Here is a 22,456-nt window from a genome sequence, read left to right as displayed (position 1 = left end):
TTCGGCCTATGTTCTGCACCGGCCACGTTCCAACGCATGATGGACACCGTTCTGTCCGGTTTGAAGTGGCAGTCGTGTTTGGTTTACCTGGACGATGTCGTCATATTTTCGACCACCTTTGACCAACACCTAGAAAGGTTACGCCTTGTGTTAAAAGCTCTCTGAGACGCCAACCTGACAATCAAACCGGAGAAATGTCACTTCGGCTTTGAGGAACATCGCTTCCTTGGTCACGTGGTCAGTGCGAAAGGGGTTTGCCTGGACCTCGAAAAGACAGCTGCCGTTTCCGGTTTTCCGCACCCTACTGACAAGAAAGCGGTTCGACGGTTCTTAGGTTTGTGCTCCTATTACAGACGCTTTGTACGAGACTTTTCGCACATCGCAGAACCGCTAACCACACTGACTCGAGATGACACGCCGTTCCCGTGGGGAAGCGAACAAGAGGCCGCTTTCCTTGAGCTTAGCAGCCGCCTACAGAATCCTCCGATACTAGGCCATTTTGACGAAAACGCCGCAACTGACGTTCACACTGATGCCAGCAACGTTGGGGTTGGTGCAGTACTAATTCAGTGGCAAGACGGTGCAGAACGGGTCATCGCTTACGCGAGCCGAACACTTACCCGCTCCGAAACCAACTATTCAACAATTGAGAAAGAATTTCTGGCGGTAATATGGGCCCTCACCAAGTTCCGACCATACCTCTACGGCCGACCTTTCCGCGTTATAAGCGACCACCATTCATTATGCTGGCTCGCGAGCCTCAGAGACCCCTCAGGACGATTGGCTAGATGGAGCCTTAGATTACAAGAGTATGACGTAACAGTCGTATACAAATCAGGACGGAAGCATCAGGATGCTGACTGTCTGTCGCGCTCACCCATCGCCATATATCCAGAAGAAACGGCCGATGATTTTCCCTTTCTGGGGGCTATTAGTACAACCCAAATGGCGCAGCTGCAGAGAATGGACACAGAGTTAGCGCCACTCGTCGACTATCTGCAGGGCGTCGACGCCCATATTCCCCGTGTTTTTCATCGTGGGCTTCAAACGTGGTAACGTGCTCTACAAGCGAAATTTCGCTAACAGTGAAGAGACGTTTCTCCTTGTTGTGCCCTCCGAGTTGCGCCGAGATATATTGAGTGCCTGTCATGATGAACCCACCGCCGGCCACCTGAGGGTGAGCCGTACACTTGCACGAATTCGTCAAAAGTATTATTGGCCCAGGTTACTCCCATCTGTGCGGGCCTATGTACGCTCATGTCGTGACTGCCAACGTCGGAAGTCTCCGCCATTGAAACCCGCCGGATTTCTTCAGCCTATTGCTCCGCCGAAGACCCCTTTCCATGAAGTGGGCGTGGATCTTCTCGGTCCTTTTCCGAAGTCCTCGTCTGGCAACCGTCGTTGGGTAGTCGACTACCTAACATGGTACGCAGAGACCTTGTTAAAGGTACTGCAGCCGAAGTTGCTCAATTTTTCGTTCATAACATTGTCCTACGTCATGGCGCCCGCGCCGTGGTAATCACTGACCGTGGAACAGCTTTTACGGCTCGCCTAACCCGGTTGGTCATGACTCTGACTCACACTAACCATCGACGTGCGACGGCGTATCACCCTCAGACCAACGGGCTGGTGGAGCGCCTCAATCGCACCCTCACCGACATGATTTCTATGTATGTGGACGCAGAACATCGCACCTGGGATGCGATTTTGCCCTATATAACTTTCGCGTACAATACCGCCACTCAAGAGACGACGCGACTGACCCCGTTCCAACTTGTCTTCGGTCGCCAAGTGAGCACGCCGTTGGATGCCATGATGCCAGTTAGTCCTTCTTGCGGCTCTGACGCTGAACTTGACGCCGACGTCTTTGTTCAGCGTGCTGAGGAAGCGCGACAACTAGCATGCCTCAGAATCCACCGACAACAGGCGAATGACGCTGCTCGGTATAACCTCAGCCGAAGAATCGTCACTTACGAGCCGGGCGACCTCGTCTGGGTTTGGACACCTGTTCGTCATCGTGGCCTATCTGAAAAATTACTACGCCGATACTTCGGCCCTTACGAGATTGTTCGCCGTATCAGTGCAGTCACCTACGCCGTTGTTCCCGTAGCTTCAGCTCCATCCCGAAGGCCACAGCATCCTGAAGTCGTGCACGTGGTTCGGCTGAAGCCCTATCATGATCGTGCATGACTGAACTTTTCGTCCACGCCGCTGGGTCCTTGTGACACTTTAGTGCACCCTTTCGCTGACTTCTTCCTAGTAGCACCGCGTCGCATCGAGTCGATGCTACAGAGGAGGGGGGCAGTGATACAAACTATAGTCGACGACGAAGCGGAGACAATCAGTGGCTAGTTGACGTAGACGATGAAGTGGTTGCTAGTTGGCGTAGACGACGAAGTTGGTTGCCTGGAACCGCGCTCAGACCGCTCTCGGACTTCAGCAGTCTTCTAGGCTCAGGGCGTTGCCTGGACGTTTAGCGCAATACCCGTTACAATATATATCTTCCAGCACTTTCACGTACGCCTCATCTACCCCCTGATTTCGCAATGCCTGCATCACCGCCGAGGTTTCAACTGAGTCAAATGCTTTTTCGTAATCAATGAATGCTATGTATAAGGGCTGGTTATATTTCGAGCATTTTTCTATCACCTGATTGATGGTATGGATATGATCGATAGTAGAGTACCGTTTTCGAAACCCTGCTTGACCCTTTGCTTGATTGCAGTCTAAGGTTGTCCTGATTCTATTAGCGATTACCTTAGTAAATACCTTTTAAGTAACAGACAGTAAGCTGATTGGTCTGATATATATAAGGTCCTTAGAGTCCCCTTTCTTGTGAATGAGGATAATGTTTGCATTCTTCCATGGTTCCGGTACCGTTGATGACACCAGGCACTGCGTATACAGGGTGGCCAGTTTTTCTAGCACGATATCCCCCCGTTCTTCAGCAAATTTGTAGTTATCTGATCCTCTCCAGCTGATTTTCCCCTTTTCATAGTTTCTAGTGCTTTCTTGACCTCGTCTTTCGTCACTGGTGGAACGTCTGACTGTTTTTCCCTACCGCCAATCTCATTACGGTCCTGACTACTTCGGCTACTGTAGAGATCTGTATAGAACTCCTCGGCTACTTTGACTATCTTTTCCATATTAGTGATGACGTTGCCCGCCTTGTCCCTTATCGCATACATCTGGTTTTTGCCTATGCCCAATTTCTTTTTTACCGCTTTAAGGCTTCCCCCGTTCTTTACAGCATGCTCAATTTTCTCCATGTTATACTTCCTTATATCAGCCACCTTGCGCTTATTGATTAGCATTGATATCTCGGCCTATTCGATCTGGTCTGTTGGATTGGAAGCTTTTATACTCTGGAGTTTCTTAGTCAAATATTTCGTCTCCTTAGACAGCTTACCGGTATCCTCTCTAACTATCCTACCGCCTACTTCTACCGCACACTCAGTAATGATATCTCTGAAATTGCTCCTTGCCTCTAGGGTAATGTCGCCATCCTCAGTTAGAGCTGAATACCTATTCTGTAGCGAGATTCTGAACTCTTCTGCCCTCCCCCTCACCGCTAATTCGTTGATGGGTTTCTTTCTTACTAATCTGTTGCGTTCCTTCTTCAGATTTAGGCTAATTCGGGACCTCACCATCCTGTGGTCACTGCATCGACTTTCCCGATTACCTCTACATCTTGCATGATGGCGGGGGTTGAACACATTATGAAGTCGATTTGATGTTTAGTCTCTCCGTTCAAATAATGGTAGTCAATGTAGAATCTCCAGCTATTATCTTTCTTCTTTACCAAAACAACAGGGGATGCCCAGGGGCTACTTGAAGGCTCGATTATGTCATTCGCCAACATCATCTCGACCTCCATTTGAATAACACGTCCCTCGGCAAGCGAAACACGGTAGGGTCGCCTGTGAATAGGACTGGCATCACCAGTGTCAATGTGGTGGCTGACAACTGTAGCTGCAATCATGCTGTTAATAGGATCAGGGTGCGATATGGAGGACTAGGGAGGGGTTGCAGGGACGGCAGTTGGATGATCTGTAGTCAGAGCGGAAATGGCACAATCGGTGAAATTCCCTTGGGCAGAACTTGAGTTGACAAGCTGAAGTTAAGGACCGGGAGAGTGGTGCAGATATGCACAATTAGATGAGGAAGGGTGATGTGCTGCTTCAGCATGACATCAGTAATGGGACACTCGAGATAGTCGCAGTCTTGGACGGGTGGGAATGGCGACATAGGGATGTAAACGGCAGCTTCAGGAGGTAGATGGCAGAACTGTGCTGATTGAAGGCGGGGTGAGCAGGAAGGGTTTTTAGAGCAGGGCGGGAGGTCCAAGCGAAGTAGGCTGGTAGAGCAGTCAATGAGGGCAGAGTGGGCTGTTAAAAAGTCAATGCCAAGGATAATTCGTGTTGGACTGTGAACAAAACTGGGTCCTGACGGCTAGCCAGTTATGGGCAATATCGAAGATACGTGTATCTTCAATACTATATTTAGATACATTTTGTGTATCGATATTAGGTATCGTGTGCTGAAAATGAAAGTATTGGAGTATCGGTATTGAAAGTGGATTTTTAAAATATCGTGTATTTTTAAGGTACTCGATACTAAAGAAAACTTCAAATTTTGTGAGACTGGGTTGACGGCGCTCGCCCAGATGGTAGTACAGGCCCTGAAACAGCTTGGCTTGTAGTATCGTCTGAGTTCCCTACAAGGCCTCAACCACATTTCAAATTCTCTTTCTTTAAAACTGAAGGAGGCAATGATAAGTAGGTGCTCACGATGTGCTTTACTTTTGAGCACGAAGCTGCTAAGCCTTTAACAGACACACAAAGAGACATGAATAAAGCGGAAACGCAAGGCGAACACGCAGTAGGGATCACACACACTGCTGTACCCACTCTTCCCACCCTTTGCCATCTGCCCTCCGTCTCTGAGGCGTTTGATTCAAGCAGTGCCCTCAGTGTGCTGTTGGACACAGTAACTTATGCACAACCCAAAACCCCTGGGCTCCATGTGCTGGCTCTGCTTGGCAGCAAGAACGCAAGCTTCTAAGGCCTCAGTCCACCACGATGCAGTTGGCTAACAATGTTCTTGTAGTTAAGGCGTTTCACGGAAAACAAATCCATCCTTCGTAACTGCACAGAGAACAGACTTTCACTAGGCTTTTTTTTTTCCGGAAAAATATTACGACCAGAATTTTATGAAATGCACGACATGGAAGCTATGAATGAAATTTTCCAGCATAGCTCGAATAACGAATTACACATTGTCAACCCATGTTTTTGCGAAAAACATTTGAGAAAACCTTGAATAAAACTTGTAAATATATCTCTACATGCGAATTGATTGACACCATATTAGCCACCTTTTGTAAAAAAAAACATAGTTCTCCCTTTATCAACAACCAGCCATAGTTCTCCAGCGACGCTAGTGAACCTCGAGTTTCCTACCTACCTCCAGGATGCTTGAGTCAACACGGCTATGGTTCACTCTTACACGCTGATAAAAGGCATCTTCATCTAATACAACACTGCGGTGTGCTCGTGTGCGTATGAAGAAAGGCTTTTGTCATTTGTGTCACTTTTAGCACGCCCACATCGCGCTCTTGCCGAACTAAACATTCAGCCATTTTATTTTTCTTGTTTTTCTTCTAGCTTTTCAAGAGTTTAACAATTTTGTAGCACTAATGGCAATATAACTGCTCAGTTCTCCAAACGAACGTAGGTTGCACCTTTGTATTTGCATGTATAGCTAAGTGCTCACAGGTCGGTTCGCATGAAGAGCATTAGTTTAAAGAAATATTTCGCTAGGTTGCTTATGGAAGCAATTGCTTAACTTTAACCATGGCTTCAATTCAATGTGCAGTTCTGACAAGGACAGCTGCCCTAACAATAACTTCCTGCTGGCGTATTTGTTAAACCCTTTCAGAAAAACTATGCTATAGGAATGCTCTAAAAATTCCAGAAAGCACGGTAAAATTTCCTAATGCCGCTAATTGTATTACCACCTTTATTATGTTAGAATTTCAGGGATGCATCGAAATATCGGCGATACAGTACCGAGTATCTGTATCGAAACTCGATTCTGATCCTGTATCTTGTATTGACATGGAAATACAATTTTTCAGGGTATCGAGTATCGGTATCAACGATAATTTTCGAAGTATCTTGCCCATCCCTGCGGCCAGCAATGGTAACTTGTGCCGTACACATGCCAACCACGGCAGCAGGGCTGCCACTGGCAATGCGAACTGTAAACGAGACGGCTAGCTAAGGACTTTCTTGAGGCGACGGTGAAATGAAGAGCTGAGAGCAGGCAGTTGGGCGCCGGTATCAATAAGAGCAGAAACGGGAACTCCATCCACAAGGACAGCGATACAGTTATTTTGTAGGGCAGGGGTCAGCAGAGGTTTTTTGGTCCGAGTTATAAATGCAGCGTCTCCTCCGGGAGCTGCATTGACTAGTTTTCCGGTAAGTGGCCGGATTAGGATGGTGACTAGCTGCGGCGAGGAAGAGAACGCGAACGTCGTGTTTGCGGGGATGTATGGGAATGGTTGGCAGCATGGACAGTAGCACCGGTGTCAACACGGGACTGGTCGGGGAGAGGTGAGGAATAGCGACGGGCATAGTCTCCATGGCAGTCGATGTCAGTGAACTGATGAGATAAGGCGATTGTCATGGGTACACCATTAATTCGGATTGCGGTACTGATGTCGGGGCGCAACCGGCGTTGGATGAGGCAGCAGCAATCACTGGAAGGGCATGTCCAGAATCTATGGTGTCGGCGACGCTGGCGGAAGGGAGGCTCATATTTGCAACTTCTTGGCGAACAACAGCCTGAATGAGTGATATAGTAGCCAGGGTGTTGTCAAGCGTATGCGATAGTGAGGCTGCGGGAGTCATTGCCTCAAGCTCTTGGCGGACGATGCAGGTCAAAGTACTGTCGTTAGCAGGCGGTCGAGGAGTTGGAAGATCGATACAGGAGGAGCTAGCAGCCGTGTTCGGCAGCTGGTCGAAACGATGAGATATGCGCCTCTGTTTCGCTTGCTCGAAACGTCGGCACACCTGCAGCACAGAGTCCACGGTGGAACAATCCCTGCACAACAGGAGGTTGAAAGCATCATCGGCAATGCCTTTTACTATGTGGCCAACTTTATCCTCCTCAGGCATGGCTTAGTCGACTTTTCGGCACAGAGATAGGACGTCTTGGATGTAAGTGATGTAAGTGACGTAAGACTTCGTAGGCGTTTGAGCATGAGAGGCGAGTGCTTTCTTCGCAGCGAGGTGGCGGCCAATAGGCTTTCCAAACAGGTCGTGGAGCTTTTGCTTGCAGGTATACCAAGATGTTAGGCCATCTTCATGGGTTTCAAACTACACCCGCACAGTCCCAGCCAAGTAAAAGATGACATTCGCAAGCGTGGGTGTGGGATCCCACCTGTTGTGCTTGCTCACGCGTTCGTATAGAGCCAGCCAGTTGTCTACATTGACGTCGTCGGTCCCGCAGAAGGTTCCAGGGTCACTGGGGTGGGCCATGACGACAGCAGGTGCAGCGGCCATAGAGGTAGCGGCGTCTGTGGTGGTACCGACGTGGCTGCTGCTGCGGAGATCCAGCTTGTCACGGGATCGAATGGATTCACCTCCACCAAGAGATGTTACGGGGTAGTTCCACAGTCAGATAGCTGCCCACACAACTAACGTTAATGACAGCACAGATCGCACCACCCTCAGCGTCGTCGTCTTCTGGGTGTCTGTCGCACTTTATCATCCTCAGCACGACCAGCGAATACCACTAAGTAGCACTATAAATGGCATAAAAGATATCTTAGCTACACTCACCAGTTGCACGTTGCAGACAAGTTTTGTTCTTGAAGATTTAAATATGGTAAAGAAAATAACATCTTCTGCCGAGACAGAGGACAGGCAAGCAGGCTTTCGGTTGGCACTGCTATCAAAGTACCAAGTGGTGTTGCAGCTAAGGAAGTGAACCTAAATTCTAGAATAGAAACTGTAGTAGCAGCCTCAATAATTACATCCAGAACCTTTACAGTGTGCTCTGTGTATATCGAACCCTTTTAAGATAACTGTTTATGGCTTGGAAGACCTTTTAAATCAGTTACCAGAGCCATACTTTGTAGTTGGAGGCCTCATCGTGCATTCTCCACTGTGGGGAGGTGAAGAAACTGTTACACAAGGCCACATTATGTAGGGTACCTTGTTTTGTGCACTAACATTTTTTTGTCGATATCTGGGAAGCCTACATACTGTTCCTCAACCTTGGAGGAAAATGGCCTTAGTTGCTTTTGTGCCATAAAGCCCAGCATAACTCAACACAAAAAATGTCATTTGGAACTGAATGCTAGTAATGTTCACGAAAGCAATAGGCATCTGAAATTTTAAGTGGTGTTTAAGCATTCTAATACCACGTTTATTGCTTGAAAGTGAAGAAAATGTGAACTGCTAGTTCATAAATTGATTAGAAGCATTACTGTGAAAGTAATAAAACTAAATACCAGTGCAAAATCGGAGAAGGGAGCAAAGCACCTACTTTCCAAGCTGTCAAAATTGCAGTTTGTATCATGTGGGTTTTCAATTCCGATAGTCAGCGGCTGCATTTCGATGGAGGTGAAACGAAGTGGCGTCCATGTGCTGTGCGATGTCAGTGCACGTTAAGATCCGTAGGTGGTCGAAATTACTCTGGAGCCCTCCACTATGGCTCCTCTTTCTCTCTTTCCACTTTCTCTCCCACCTTCCTCTGTTTCATCACAGCATGGTTGAGGTGTCCACAGAACAAATGTGACAAATATTGTGCCTTTCCTGTGAACTGATTATTATTATTATTATCATGTAGGTTTGCTGTGGTCATTTCTGTGATTGACAGACATCCAAAGAGTTGATGGCCACTTCAGTTAGGTAGTCACTGAAAATTACAGTATAGTAGAGCCCTCCTGTTGCTGACTCTGCTTTTGCACTATGGTATAATTTATAGTTGCATACAGCACTTTGTCTCAATAAATTTAAAATAAATGGTACTGTGTAAGTTTTTTCAGTGCACCACTAAAAAGCCATTTTTTTCTTGCGATAAGGAAAATGATAAGCCCTCAGTTGCCACTTGGCAAGCATAGATAGGGCCTCACTGCACTAAATCAACCATAATTTTTTTTTTGTGTGTGTCAAAATGTTTGAGTGTGTTAGACTAAAAGCCCTTGCATTTTAAAGTAGTATAAACTGAATTTTTGTGTGTTGTAATTGAATGCTTAAAAAAGTTCACATATTCTTCATGAAAAAAATTCTTTAAAAAATGCCCTCCAATTTTACTCTGAACACTTAAAAGACAGAACCACGATTTTAATTTTGTGAGGTAAATATATTATTACTGCAATATTTTCCATATTAGGTCAGCAACGCTGTTTAGACTCAAAATTTAGAAATTTACTCTTATCATTGTTGCTTACAAATGAGCTGTTGGGACAACAGGCTTTTTGGTCATGTTCAGTTTAGATTCTAAACAAAGATAGTGAGGGAACAAAAGTGTTTCTTCTGTCAGCAGACACCCACAATTTCTGTATGCTGAGGTCTGTTAAAGGTCTGTAAGCCACAGCTGTCACAAGCTGCATACCGACAACCAAAATGGGGAAAGAAGAAAACTTACGGATAAGTAACTGCCACCACAAAGATTGCAGTGGGAGCCTTAAGCTCCGTACTGAATAGTAATAAGCAGTTGGTATTTTCAGATGGATAAATTGATTTGTTGTGAATTCATGAAGGTGGCGTTGCTATTCGAGCCAGACACTCCAAATAACCTAAGTGTTTCTATTCATGGCTCCCCATTTAAGACTGATTATCATTTGGGACTCTGTGGATAAGTAAAATGTTCCTTCACTCAGTCTTAGAGTAATTTGATTATGGCCTGTGTTTCCCAAAGGTTACCTTGGAACAGACTTACTTGTCAAATGAGTTACCTAGTCTAGAAGTTTGTTTTATATAGGTGGATACATTTACCTGAACCTGAGTATTTTTTTCAATCTCTGAACTGTCCTGTGGGAAACATGTTAGCTTGTTGCTGCATACTGGGTGTCCTGTTGTGTGTGTCAAGACAGTTGAGAGCTTGTTTTCCTCTTTTGATAGGCTTGGAGGACTCTTACTATAGCATCTATGGCAGCAGTGATCTTACGCTGAAAACCAGAAGCCTTCCATCGTGGGGACGAGCCAAGCAGCGACCCCTCTCAACCGAGGATGACCTGAGCGAGCTTTATGCTAAGGTATTTATGACACTGTATTTAATTATTGCCGTAATCTATGTTGCATCTTCAGGATGATGCTTCATATGTTTTTTTCTTTATGTGCAGGCTATCGTGTCAGAATTGATAGCAGTGAACATTCCTTGGGCGAAGTTAATTGCTATATGTGTAGGGGTTGTGGAGCACTAATGATAGGGGACTTAATAGGTGCGATAGTGGCAACTGTTTGCTGAAAAAAAGTGATAAGATGTTGTGACAGGACATGATCAAATTGTAGTTCTCGACAAGTTGATTACCCTGCTTACTCCCTGAACCTTTACTGGCTGTCAGCTGTTCAGCAACAACAGCGCATTGCTGACAGTTTCGCTGGCACCCAGAAAGTTTTGCTAAGCTCTGATGTGATATCCAGTAAGTGCTTGTGAACAGAAAAAGGTCTTGTATTGAAAATTGGGAGACCTGAAAATGTGGATGTATAGCTAGCTAAGCCAAACATGACCTTACGGTGCCTTCAGATTGCAGAAGCTTCCGGGGAACCAAAAATTTATGCAACGGGGTGGTACATAAACAGCATCTGTCAACTTAGTCTGGCCACAGAAGGCTATCACTTAATTGGGTTGCGATTTAAAAATCTTGCAATTTTAATTTCCTAAGAATAGCAGAAATGTTTGAATTATCGGAAAGGTTAAATGTTCAGTACATGTATATACTGTGAAGAGAGTGGGAAAAGAAAGGCTTTCCCACTTCCATGCTTCAATTCCATAATGGCAAAGGCTTTCAGACTGCCAAGCAAATGTTGCATTGCTCAATCAGTGAGATGTATGTGCTTAAGTGCTGCCAGCCTATGGGAAAAAGAGGATCTAGGACTGAAAATTTTTATCGAGGAGGTCACAGCTGTGAAGCTTTCAGGGAACATGTATTTATTTCTATTGAATCCAATATCTCATTTAATTTTGTATATAGAACAAGCCCTTGCAAATTTATGCAATACACAATGCACTGTTTTTGTCATGACCCTGTTTATCAAGTGAAAACTTTAAAATCAGGTAGCTGAATTGCTGATAGGCAGGATGATAATTTTACGATTATTTAATTCCTTAATGTCAGGAAGAATGATTGGAATGCATTTTAGCAGTTCCCTCTGCTGGAAACTTTCTTCAACAATCACAACAAAAATTATGTTGCATAGACTTGCAAGGGCTTACTCTACACAAAATTAGATATATTCATAATCAGCAGGAAAAAATGCATGTTCTCTAAAAATTGCAATAGTTTTGTCTTCATTAATAAAAAGATTGGACTGAGACACTCTGTCCCCCTCATTTATTTGTTGACAGACTTCACTAGAGAGAGCACATTAGTAGTGGTTTTTGTTTAATAAATTACAGGTGCACTTAATTAACATTATGCGATGATATTACATTAGCATTAGGTCTTCTCTTTGCTTCTAATTGCTTCTCTTGTACTTCTCATATTTTCTCATACATTTTTCTATGTCATTCTTTAGTCATTAAAGGTCCTGTGCTCAGCTTTGCTACACTGTCGAGTCATTCTTAGTCATTTTCATTTTTGACATAGTCAAAGGAAACTAAACAAGGGTTGAGGGGGAGCCTCAGTCCTCTAGGCAACGTTTCGACAAGAGGGCTTGTTGGCTAGTGGACTGGGGCTCCCCGCCAAACCTTGTTCGGTTTTCTTTGATTTTGTGTTCTCATCTTCATCTCATTCTGCTCTAGATCGTTTTTGATGAGTCATTTTTAGTTATCAGTTTTACAAAGTATTTTATTCTGAGGGGCTTTTCATATGGCAACCACCTTCTGACCTCTCCCTTCCCTCTTCTACGAGTACAGGTGTTTTTTCTCAAGTTCAAGCTTAGCACTGCCTTTTTCTTGAGAATAAACGTAAGCATAGTACCATCGGTGGCAGTGCGAGGCCAGAAGGGTAAAACTTATCTGCGAGAAGCATAGTTGCGCTATTTGTGTATAGAGTTGCAGGACTACTGCCTGAAATATCCTTGGAGCTCACTTTCCGAGTGACAGGCATTGTCATTGCTGTTTATGATGCAAAATTGCTTTCCTGGCCTTGCATCATCTTGGGTGTTTTGCTCCATGTGGTTTCCCCCAGGGTTGTGGCAGCCTGCCATAAAATACCGGGCACTGCCTTACACGGAGACTCAGAGGCAGAGCCCTACGTCCCCTACCCTTCGTTCCCTGACCTATGGTCCCTGCACAATGGTCCCTACCCTTTTGTCCCTACTCTTTTGTCCCTAGCTGTTATTTGTAGTCCTTCATCCATAGCCCTTCGTCGTTAGCCTTACATCCTTGGCCCTTGGTCTCCTGCCCTTTGACCCCTGCCTTGTGTTCATTGACCTGTTTGCCCTGTAATTCAAGGGCAGAGCCCCTCTGTTCCTTTGAGCAACTAGGGTTGCTGCTGTAATGCTTGTTACTTTGCCAGGTGAACTTCAGCAAACGGCGCAAGAATCGCATGCGTAATGACAGCGCAGCTGCTATTGCGGCCACCCGCAGCTTCCAACATCAGCAGTGCTACCTGTCGCCCTTCCACACACTGCCATCTGCACATACTGACACAGATTCCCTGGTCGACAATGAAGCTGTAGTGGTGTACGATGAGCGCACTGCTGTCTGAGAATTTGTGCACTTCTCAGCATTGTGATGTTAATTTCAAAGGAGGGGAACCACTGCTGGCTTTTGATGCAAGCAGGGACCAATATTCTGGAGACATTTGTGTCTTTGCCTTCTAAGTTCTGATGATTTTCACGCAGCACTCTGAGGCCACGCTTTGTTCTCATAGCTGTTGTGCAGTTTACTGGTTAGTTACTGGTTAGTGCAACTTCGTGTTGCATATTCACAAAATTAGTATCCCTTAGCAAAAGACTGAAATGTGTGCCAGGCATGCTTGTTGGATATCCGTGACCTTCTCCAATATTTGCCTATACCTGTGAAGTTTCTGTATTTACTGAGTACCAGCATAATTAATTGTGGCCGAAAACAGATGGACAAGAGAATGCAAATTCATTTGTTCACACCGCTGTCTAAGACAGATCGCATTTACTAGCACTCCAAGTTGCTGTGAAGCATATCGTAGGAGTGTTAAAACAAAGTGTTTAAGGCATGCAAAATGCTGAAAATCTTGGCACTAACAGTTACCAGTTAGTTCACATGCTTCTGCAGTAGCATTAGAGCATGGCTGGAGAAGCACTGATGGCCGGAGTCCGGTAAAAACTTAGCTGTGAGCCTGTATGCTATCTACTACGCAAAATATTTTATATTTTTTAACCACGATGTTTGGCCAAGCCTGATAAAATAAACGAGAGCTGTATTTTCGTGTCGGTGTGTTGCGTACATCATTTCTGCCACCCGTCCTTGGATGCCAAGTGTGTAATGTGAGGGGAGCTATACAATGGCCAGTGGACGAGAGCTGCAAACCAGTCGACAAATGCGGCCGGCTGAAATCTCTATAGCTGAGATTATGATGATAGGACGTAAGTTTAGCAAGCATGTATTAATGGTACCACTGTCCCCATCACATTCACTTGTCGAACATGGCTTTCCCTATGGAAAAAAATGCTGTGCAGCAATTTTCATATGCACTTCATCACTGAAGTAGTTCAACACGCATGCCCAGACAGTGAGAGGGTGCCCGTGTGACTGTGCTAGCAAAGCATTCCTCAAGCACTTGTGTATAAGGAGTGAGGTGAACTGGTTCACATTTATGTGCACGGCAAGCTACGAGACCAAAATGTAGTGCGATATTTGGCTTCTGTGTCTCTTGGAACTCGGCATCGTCATTCCATTTGATTGTGCTGTTGGGGCAGGGGATACAGAAGTGCAGCGTTCCGCACAGTGAAGCACACACCTGTCGTTGACAGTCGGGGTCAACACGCCTTTACCTTGCAAGTTAACTTACATGTACCATATTGTGTGTGTGTGAGGGGAGCCTTTTTGTAGGATATGCATTTCAGCCAATACAAGACAGACAAGGTCAGCATTACAAGAGGGGCCTTGTTCTGGCAGTGGTTTTCAAGCTGCGTAGAAACAATCTTAGATGTCTTTTCTCAAAGCATTCACTACGTACAAGGTCTCTGTATACTGTGTGGTGTTGGCTGCTGAATATGCAATGTCTCATAACTTTATACATTTTGCGCAGTGCTGTTTACTGCTGGTTAGGGTGTAATGACTGTCAAATGAACTGGCCTCGATTGTGACGTGTGGAGTAGGCTTCCAAGCATGACACCACACTCCTCATTGTGCGAGCTTACACTATCTTATGATGTTAAAAAGGCTAGCAGCTTGCGCGTGCATATGCATATCAGCAAACTTGTTCTCATGCATATTCTCATTTTAAAGAAGCAGTCATTCACTGGGAAGCTGCAGACAATTTTTGTAACTTTCCAGTTCAGGAAAGTGGGGAGGAAGGAGAGGTTTGTGGCGAACAATGCACTCACTCTGTGTGGAGTTATTGCAGATGCTGCCATAATTCTTACCAACTTTTCTTTTTACATTTGCGTAAAATTTGTATCCTTGAGTAGCAAGAAATGTTATCGACTGGTTGATTTATTTTCGCCATCGAATCTTGGCAGCAAGTACTGCTGTGTGATCAATTTTGAAAGTTTTGTTAAGTTTAAACTATTTTTTTGTTTGTTCTGTGCACATGTGCACGCAATTTCAAACTGATATAATGAAAAGAGTTACAGAGTAAACTATGTTGCCTCATACTGTTTTCTGTTTTTTTTTCTTTTGCGTGGGTATTTCGTTAGTGTTTATATATTGAAAATATCTGTTCTTGCATTGTGGATCAATGCATGGTTCATGTGCTTTCTTGGGCATGTACTATCATCGAGCAGATTTTAAGAGAGGCTTTCAATTTTTCTTTGTTATTGTGCACATTTGTTAATTATTGAAGCCTTACTGTACATCTTTTTTCACTGACTGGCTGATGGCAGTAGCTAATCAACATTCTTCTTTTTTTTTTGCATTCTGTACTTACCATATGTACTTACCAGCTTTTTCTAATGCATTGAAGGTGAGTGCTGTTGTCATTAACAGTTTTTTTTTTTTTTTAGTATAGGAGTGTTCTTTGGAGACGTTGTGCTATTTTGTTCTTGGCTGTGACATCAGCTAGTCAAGGAATCTGCACAATAGTTTTATAGTCTCTACTTAACTTGCCTTGATAATGGCATATTCTCCTAAATTCACTAGTCAGCCTTCCAGACTGAAAGGCACTTGATCTTAACTTTGTACTTTCATTTCTTTCTTGTAAAGTTTTTTCATGCCTGTGTATTATTGGCAAGCAATATTTCATTCTTACATTTGTGCTTACGTGATAATATATTGTGCCCTGCACTGTAAACTAACATAGTTTTGAAAGCAGCCTTTACCTCCATAGTGCATGAGGTGGCTGCTTGGGCTGATGAAGTCAGCGTGCAAAACAGCAAATACATTGCAAGGGCAGTTTTGTAAGCAAAAGTTTTTTACTCTGCCGTCCTTGCATTATTATGCTGTTCTACGGAGTACCCACAGTTTCTGCTAAAGTATAGTTTTTTGGAATGCTAACAGTGCAAAAGGCATTGTACTGTGTGGTACAAAAGCAGACCCAAGTGGGCTGTGTATTTTTAGCATGAACTGTGCACCTCTGGTGAGAAGTTTAGAGGCCACATGATTTGCTTTTCGTCCATTCAGTGGGAAGCTTATGGCGCTTCAAGGCTCTAAATCTCAGCGGGGTGAAAGGTGGTCTCACTGACTTTTGTCTTTAGAGGTGCTGTAGGGGCCTGGCTACAGGGCTCAAGAGTAACACATTTGGCCTGCAGATTTCTCACCAAAACTGTACATTATTTTAGGTGAGTGCTGCCAGGATTCTCGTGATTTCTTTTTCTCACTGCCCAAGTTTTTCAGTGACAGTGCTTTTTTCTGCGGAAACTATACACAAAAACTTGCTGTTGCATCAGTCAAGTCCATGCTTATTGTTTCCGTTTATGGTTATTATACTGGGTTTTGTTTGGCCTTGTTGCTGTGTTTTGATTGAAAATGAGTTTGCAGCCATATTGGTGTGCACAGTGGAGGTGTTGTGTGTGATTTTACTTGCGGTTTTTTTTTTGTGCTCTCTCTATTCGTTGATAACTTTTATAATGAGCTCCAACAGACACTTTGACAGTGGCTTACCAGGCTACTTTCTTTACTTTTGTGCATTCTAAAGCCATTTGAATGTCTGATAGCAGAACAGTTGCGAACATCGAAGAAAAGTTGGCACTGCCAAAGAAACGTGCACCTCACTGTTACATTTACATCTCGGTACTACAGCTTTGTGGTGCAGTGAGCCATGGAACATGTTTTCTTCTTTTATTTTGCCCAGAATGCAATCTTAGTTTTTGCTTCTTTTTTAGAGCTGTATTTGGAAGTAAAACCTGGTTAATGCCTTGCACTCAAAAATTAGGATACAGGTTTTCATTTTATAATTTACGTACTGATTTTGAGTGTAACATTGAAACTTAAGCATTACAAGTACATCACGCAGGAGGTCCACAATGTTTTCAGTACAGTGGCACTGTTAAGCTTTTAGTCATTGTTATTGGTTTCTAACAAGGATGTAGGATATAAGCTAGAGTCAAAGTAGCCTTGCTGTGTATTGAGTATATTACAGGATAAATGAGTGATTATTCCAATATGTTTTGAGTGGTCATTCCACTCAAAGAAATAATTACTTTCCACCGGGGTTAAAGGAATGCTGTACATCTTCTGAAGCTTTGCAGTGGAGCAACAGTGTTTGAGGGACTTTCCTGCACAGGCAGTAGTGCCACGTTTGAGTCTCGGAGCAAAGCCAAATTTTTCAACTGTAAAGTTTGAGAAACATGGGTCCACCTTTACTTCATAGCCACATGCCTGCGCTCGAGGGAATACTGATAATTGCTCCGCTAGATTAAACAAGTTTTTCGTATCTTCCCATATCTACCAGCAGCGATGCCACAGGATAACAATTTTATCAAATCTGCGTTCATTTTGCGTGTCTGCACAGCTATCTTATTAAAGCTGTTGCCAAATTCATTACACCTGTTGCAATAACTTCATTTTTGTTCACTGCATGTGTGTTTGTATTTTTTTTATAGAAACATTTGTAGAAAAGTGATTCTACTTTCATATTTGAACTAAATTGTGCAACAGTAGTGGCCCTGATTAGATAGTATTGTGCTTTAGTAGCTTTGTTCTTGTGTAGGTCTCAAAATAACTTGCCGTCAAAGTGCTGTGCCTTGAAGGAATGTCACATCTTCAGCATAGTAAATACATAGATTGCATACTTTTTAATTTTTACTGGTGCGCTATCATTACTGCCCGCAGGTATCATTGTTTTCTGCATATGTGGCACTGTAAGAAAGGGTTAAGCAAAGAGCAAATGCCATTAAAGCCGTTTTTATAGTATATTTAATAGTCACTACAAAACTAGATATTTTCGATGCAGTACTTGGGCTGGAAAAGAAATTCTCACAAAACTAGTTGCTGATGTGAAGGTCGAGTATCATTGTCACTATTTTTACTATGCGATTTTTGCGTCTCAGTTCATCTTTTGCCAGCTAATTTGTTATTCGTTTTTCTGTAGCACTGATAGTTAAATCAGCCTTGCAAGCATTTGCTGAGACTAGATTAACTAGCACAAAGTACATTTGGAGAGCATTTTTTTTTTTAAAACGAAGCTGTGTATAATGGCATTAAGCAAGAACAGTGTCATTACACAAATATATATTTATCAGAAATCACTATTGTCACAATTTTCTCTATTTTCTTTTTGTCCTTTCTTTAATGTTAAAAAAGAAAGTCTAGACCTGAAACTGCTGTACTTTAATCAGTGCTCGCATGTTGAGAACGCTATACATTTTTGCTTTGAGAGTAGTTTTTTGGTGTGATCAGTTGAAGCTGTTGTTAAGGAAAAAGATGAAATGGTGGTGCCTGCTGAAATGTAACCTCTGTTTACAGTTACTTAACCGGAAAATTGCAAATTTGGAAAAAAAAATTTATAGACAGCTATTTTTTGGATTGTGAGCTATTAGTAGCCTTCCATTGCTCTCTTGTTTGTTATTGTTCCTAAACATTACTCATATGACAAAAATCATGTCATCTGCAACTCAAACCAGTGTGTAGGTCTGAGAAAGGTGAAGAAAACAAAAGTTAGACACTGTACTTAGTTTATACAGTTAAATTTTATTAATTCGACCCCCATTAATTTCGCTGATTTGAAATAGGAGAGAGGTCTTGGCTGGCACCTAGACGCTTATTAATTGGACATGGCTGGACTCTCCCTGGTAAATTCGGACTGGGAATTGTATCAACGTATGATCCGTGCAGCCAGTGATTTCTGAAGTAAACCTCCCTGAACCTGAATTGATTGGAACGATGATGCCTGCGCTCGGTTGCAATTTCACATCGTCCAGTCACGCCATTTCAGATGCTACTTGGGGCATTTTTTAGGAGAGAGCATACTGGGCTCATGTCGAAAAGCTGTCGCCGTACCCCGTATGATTTTGTGTCAAAATTATTTCGCTTCAGCTGAAATGGCATTGCAGCATTCAGAAATTTCACTCACCATTTGGCGTCCATCTGGTAGTCAAGTTAGAAGCTAGTTTTCGATAGGGATTCAAACCAACAACTTGTACAGTCTTGGTCAAAAGTCCTGAAGCCAAAGGATTTTCGTCTCGGCCGCAAAATGGAGCTGTGATGGCATCATTAAAGGCTGAAGGGCCTTTAAAATGCTAGGAAATGGTTTCTTGTCATAGCAAAAAACTATCTCACAGCATTTCATGGCCTTCTAGTCTTTAACGGTGATGTGATGGCTTCATTTTGAGACTGAGACTAAAATTCTTTGGCTTTAGGACTTTCGACCAAGACTGTACCTCCAATTTTTATGCCGTTAATTGTAAGTGTAGGTGTGCACCGAGGAGTGAGACAGATGCTGCACCTTCCTTCCCCCAAGAATCTTCTTAAACAAAAAAATATGAACATTAGTGAAATGACAAGGTGTTAATATTGTTACGGGGTAGTCACGCCTAATATGACAATATTAAAGGAGCTATTGCGTCAATGTACTGTTAAGGCGAAGCTTGACCATCCCGCTAATATTTTTGTCATTATTTTGTCGTGGCATCGTGCTGTTGTAATGCCTTTGAATATGCCCCTCACTTGCATCCGCATGCTGCTTCCAGTACACTAAACTGCATTCTGGACGCGTGTAGTTTCACGACACTGCACATGTAATTACGATGCTTCACTGTAAGGTGAAGCATTTTCAAAATACAATGGGGCTGTTTTGTGAAGAGGCATCACTGCTTCTGCGTCGCACTTCGAAACGGGTAGCGGAGGAGGCCTTTATGGTTTTGGAGCACTTATTCAGTGTTCCCGGCAGTGTGCGAAAGGCAAAGCACTTGACGAAACTGGGAAAAATCATCATTCTCACTTTGGTTTACCTCGTATGCAGACAAGCATCAAACAGGTATTCGCTAGATAAAATTACTGTGGTGTAAATGGTTTTTGGCAGTTTTCTTCAGGCCCATTCAATAATTTGAGCCTTTGATTAATTAGAGCATTCTTACTGGTCCCTTTAAGACCGAATTAAATGCAGTTTACTGTACTGTTCTTGTGTCCCCGGGGTTCATTGCCATTAGCTGTAATTTGCAACTGTTAGGTCATGCATTAATTATTAATTTGCCTTGTTATATATGAAACTTAACTTACGCTTGTAACTGCTTCAGTTCCATATGACCAGCATGTTTTGCAGAAGCATTGGATCAACACTGCTGGAGATATCTGGATCTGATTTACAAAGTCTATTAAAGTTTTAGAGAGATGTTTTGGTGTGTGTGTGTGTGTGTGTGTGTGTGTGTGTGTGTGTGTGTGTGTGTGTGTGTGTGTGTGTGTGTGTGTGTGTGTGTGTGTGTGTGTGTGTGTGTGTGTGTGTGTGTGTGTGTGTGTGTGTGTGTGTGTGTGTGTGTGTGTGCGTGCTGTCAGTTAGTGTTATAATTTTTATACTGCTAGGAATTGCAGTAGCTAATAGTTTGTAGTATAGCAGCACTTTGCTGGTGTCTTGAGTGCTCAGAAGACAGTACACATGTGCTGCTGTTTTTAGCCACCTCTCATATGTATTTTGTTACTGTGGGATGAATCTTTTGTTTGTTGGGGGATTCGTGTTTTTGCCGTATAATTGTAGGTCAGCAAAGTGGCTGCATTAATGTGATGTGCTTGAAGCAGCTTTTCTAAGTCAGTGCCTCCATTTAGTGTGAACCAAATCAGCCAGTTCTGGCAGATAGAGTCCTCTGCTATATAAGTAGTAGGCGAATGGCTACTCTCTCTTTAGTTATCGCTCATTAGTTGGCCTTGTGCCTACTCTGCTCGTGCAATGAGAGGGAGAGGGCATCCAGTAACTAGAGAACTACCATGGCAAATGGTCAAATACATTATTGTTCTTTTTCTTCTAATTGTGAGGTGGGGGCATTTCATATAGAGGGGCACTCAACAGTTATGCCAACATCTTGCACTGTGGGGATGATGAGTAACAAGAGTGCAACCAAGCCTACCGAAGCTTTTGCTTCATCTGGGTTTTGCAGGGTTAAATCACAGCAATTTTTTGCAAGCGATGTCAAGCAGAGGTGTCGAAAAGGGTTCCATTTTGAAGTTAGCTGAAGCGAGGCCGTAGCTTGCTACAAACTTTGCTAGTAGTTGTTTCCATAAATGCAGTATCTTTTGTAGATGCATATAGCTGACACAAAACTGTTCGTCTAGCCAGTTGTTTTCTTTAGAAGACTGATTTGTGCATTGTTGGCTTCTTTTTCTTAGTTGATAAAAGGTAGTGTGCAAGCATTTCATTCTTACAATGCTGAAACAGTTGCTGAAGCATTCAGCTGTGGTTCTATGTCACAAGTTCATTGGCTAGCTTTTTGCAATAGTTTTCCGTAGAGTAACTTAGAGTAGCATAGCGTAAAGGATAGAGCGCTGAAGTTTATAACCATGGGCTGACATTTCGACAATGCAGTGTGCCTGGCATAACATGCTCTGTGATTTAGAACAGGAGCCTAAGCATGTCTCGGCCTTTTCTCTTGACCCCCTTTTAACCCTCCAACAGGGCTCGCATGAAGCCTTCTTAGAGGGGCTCATAAGTTTAAAGTTCCTGTGGCATTTTACAATAAATGGTTTGGTTATACATGGTATGTATAATGGTTCTTGAGATGCTTGCAGAGTATGAAGTGGGGGCCATGGCAAATCTAGCATTACATGATCACCTTAACAATCGCTAGCCTTATATAATTTCAACAAAAATTAGACTTTAATATGCAGCTCTACACTAAGCACTTAGACCCACTATAGTGGCTATGGCCTTCAACTTCCGAACACAGTCTCTCAGAATAGAATCCCGGCCTCTGTGGCCACATTTTTGTGAAGATGAGATGCAAAAATATCTGTGTGCTGTACGATGGGGGGGTCTCTGTATTCAAGAATCCCAGGGAGTAATTTACTATGGAGCGCTAACATATTATTAGATTTGACAATGCTTTGGCCACTATAGTATGCCGTGCATGTTATTGCAGTAAACTAAATAGACCTAAACGCTGCTATAAAGCAATCAAGTTGCAAATAGATCATGTCAGTAATAAGGGCGGTAGTAATGGTCACCACTTTCTTTTGAGTTCACGTTGTTAAACCAAAGTCCTTGTTTTGCAGTGTTTCTTTTTGATATGCAGCTTTTTTTTTTTTTCTTTTAAGTAAAACGTTCAATGCTAAGTAGTTGTTTTGATGTCTGAGCACATTAAAGAATCAGAATGTTGGTGGGTCAGCGCTATACTTTGAATGAACTGTGTGGATTACATAAATGGAAGTAGCACTGTTGTGTACTGGTGGTGTGCAAATTATGTAATAAAGTGCCCAATCAACTACTTTTTGTTTTCCTTTAATCTCGTGTGCATTTATATTCATAGTGCATGAATTTATTAAGGATGTCACTTTCCTTAGTGCAGCATTTTTTGCAGATCTGCCAGAAGGAACACAAAGAATGGTATTGAAGGAACTAGAATTTTTGGCATAAGTCCACACTTTGATTTAGTCCTCCGTGTTGTGAAATTCAAATTTATTTCATTTTGAGACTTATTCAAAATTTCGATTATTGAAGAATAAATACTATTCGGTTTGAAGTCCATACTGAAAAATATTTCTGAATGAAGTT

At 43.2% G+C, this 22,456-nt stretch overlaps 1 protein-coding gene across 2 annotated transcripts in view; it reads left to right on the top strand.

Moving 5' to 3' along the window:
• The window catches only part of LOC146202245 (uncharacterized), a 63,794-nt gene extending 41,627 nt beyond the window's left edge, over window positions 1-22,167 (top strand). For both annotated transcript variants that reach the window (XM_084588044.1, XM_084588043.1), the window contains exons 7-8: window positions 10,137-10,270; window positions 12,698-22,167. In XM_084588044.1, the coding sequence (XP_084444170.1) occupies window positions 10,137-10,270; window positions 12,698-12,889 (326 nt within the window). In that variant the 3' untranslated portion in view covers window positions 12,890-22,167. The remainder of the gene's footprint in view (window positions 1-10,136; window positions 10,271-12,697) is intronic.
• Window positions 22,168-22,456: the final 289 nt, after the last annotated feature.

Source organism: Amblyomma maculatum, chromosome 1, assembly GCF_055883805.1.
Source record: "Amblyomma maculatum isolate TAMU_Amacu chromosome 1, ASM5588380v1, whole genome shotgun sequence".
NCBI classification, from domain to species: domain Eukaryota; kingdom Metazoa; phylum Arthropoda; class Arachnida; order Ixodida; family Ixodidae; genus Amblyomma; species Amblyomma maculatum.
This window is presented reverse-complemented; position numbering and strand designations above follow the sequence as displayed.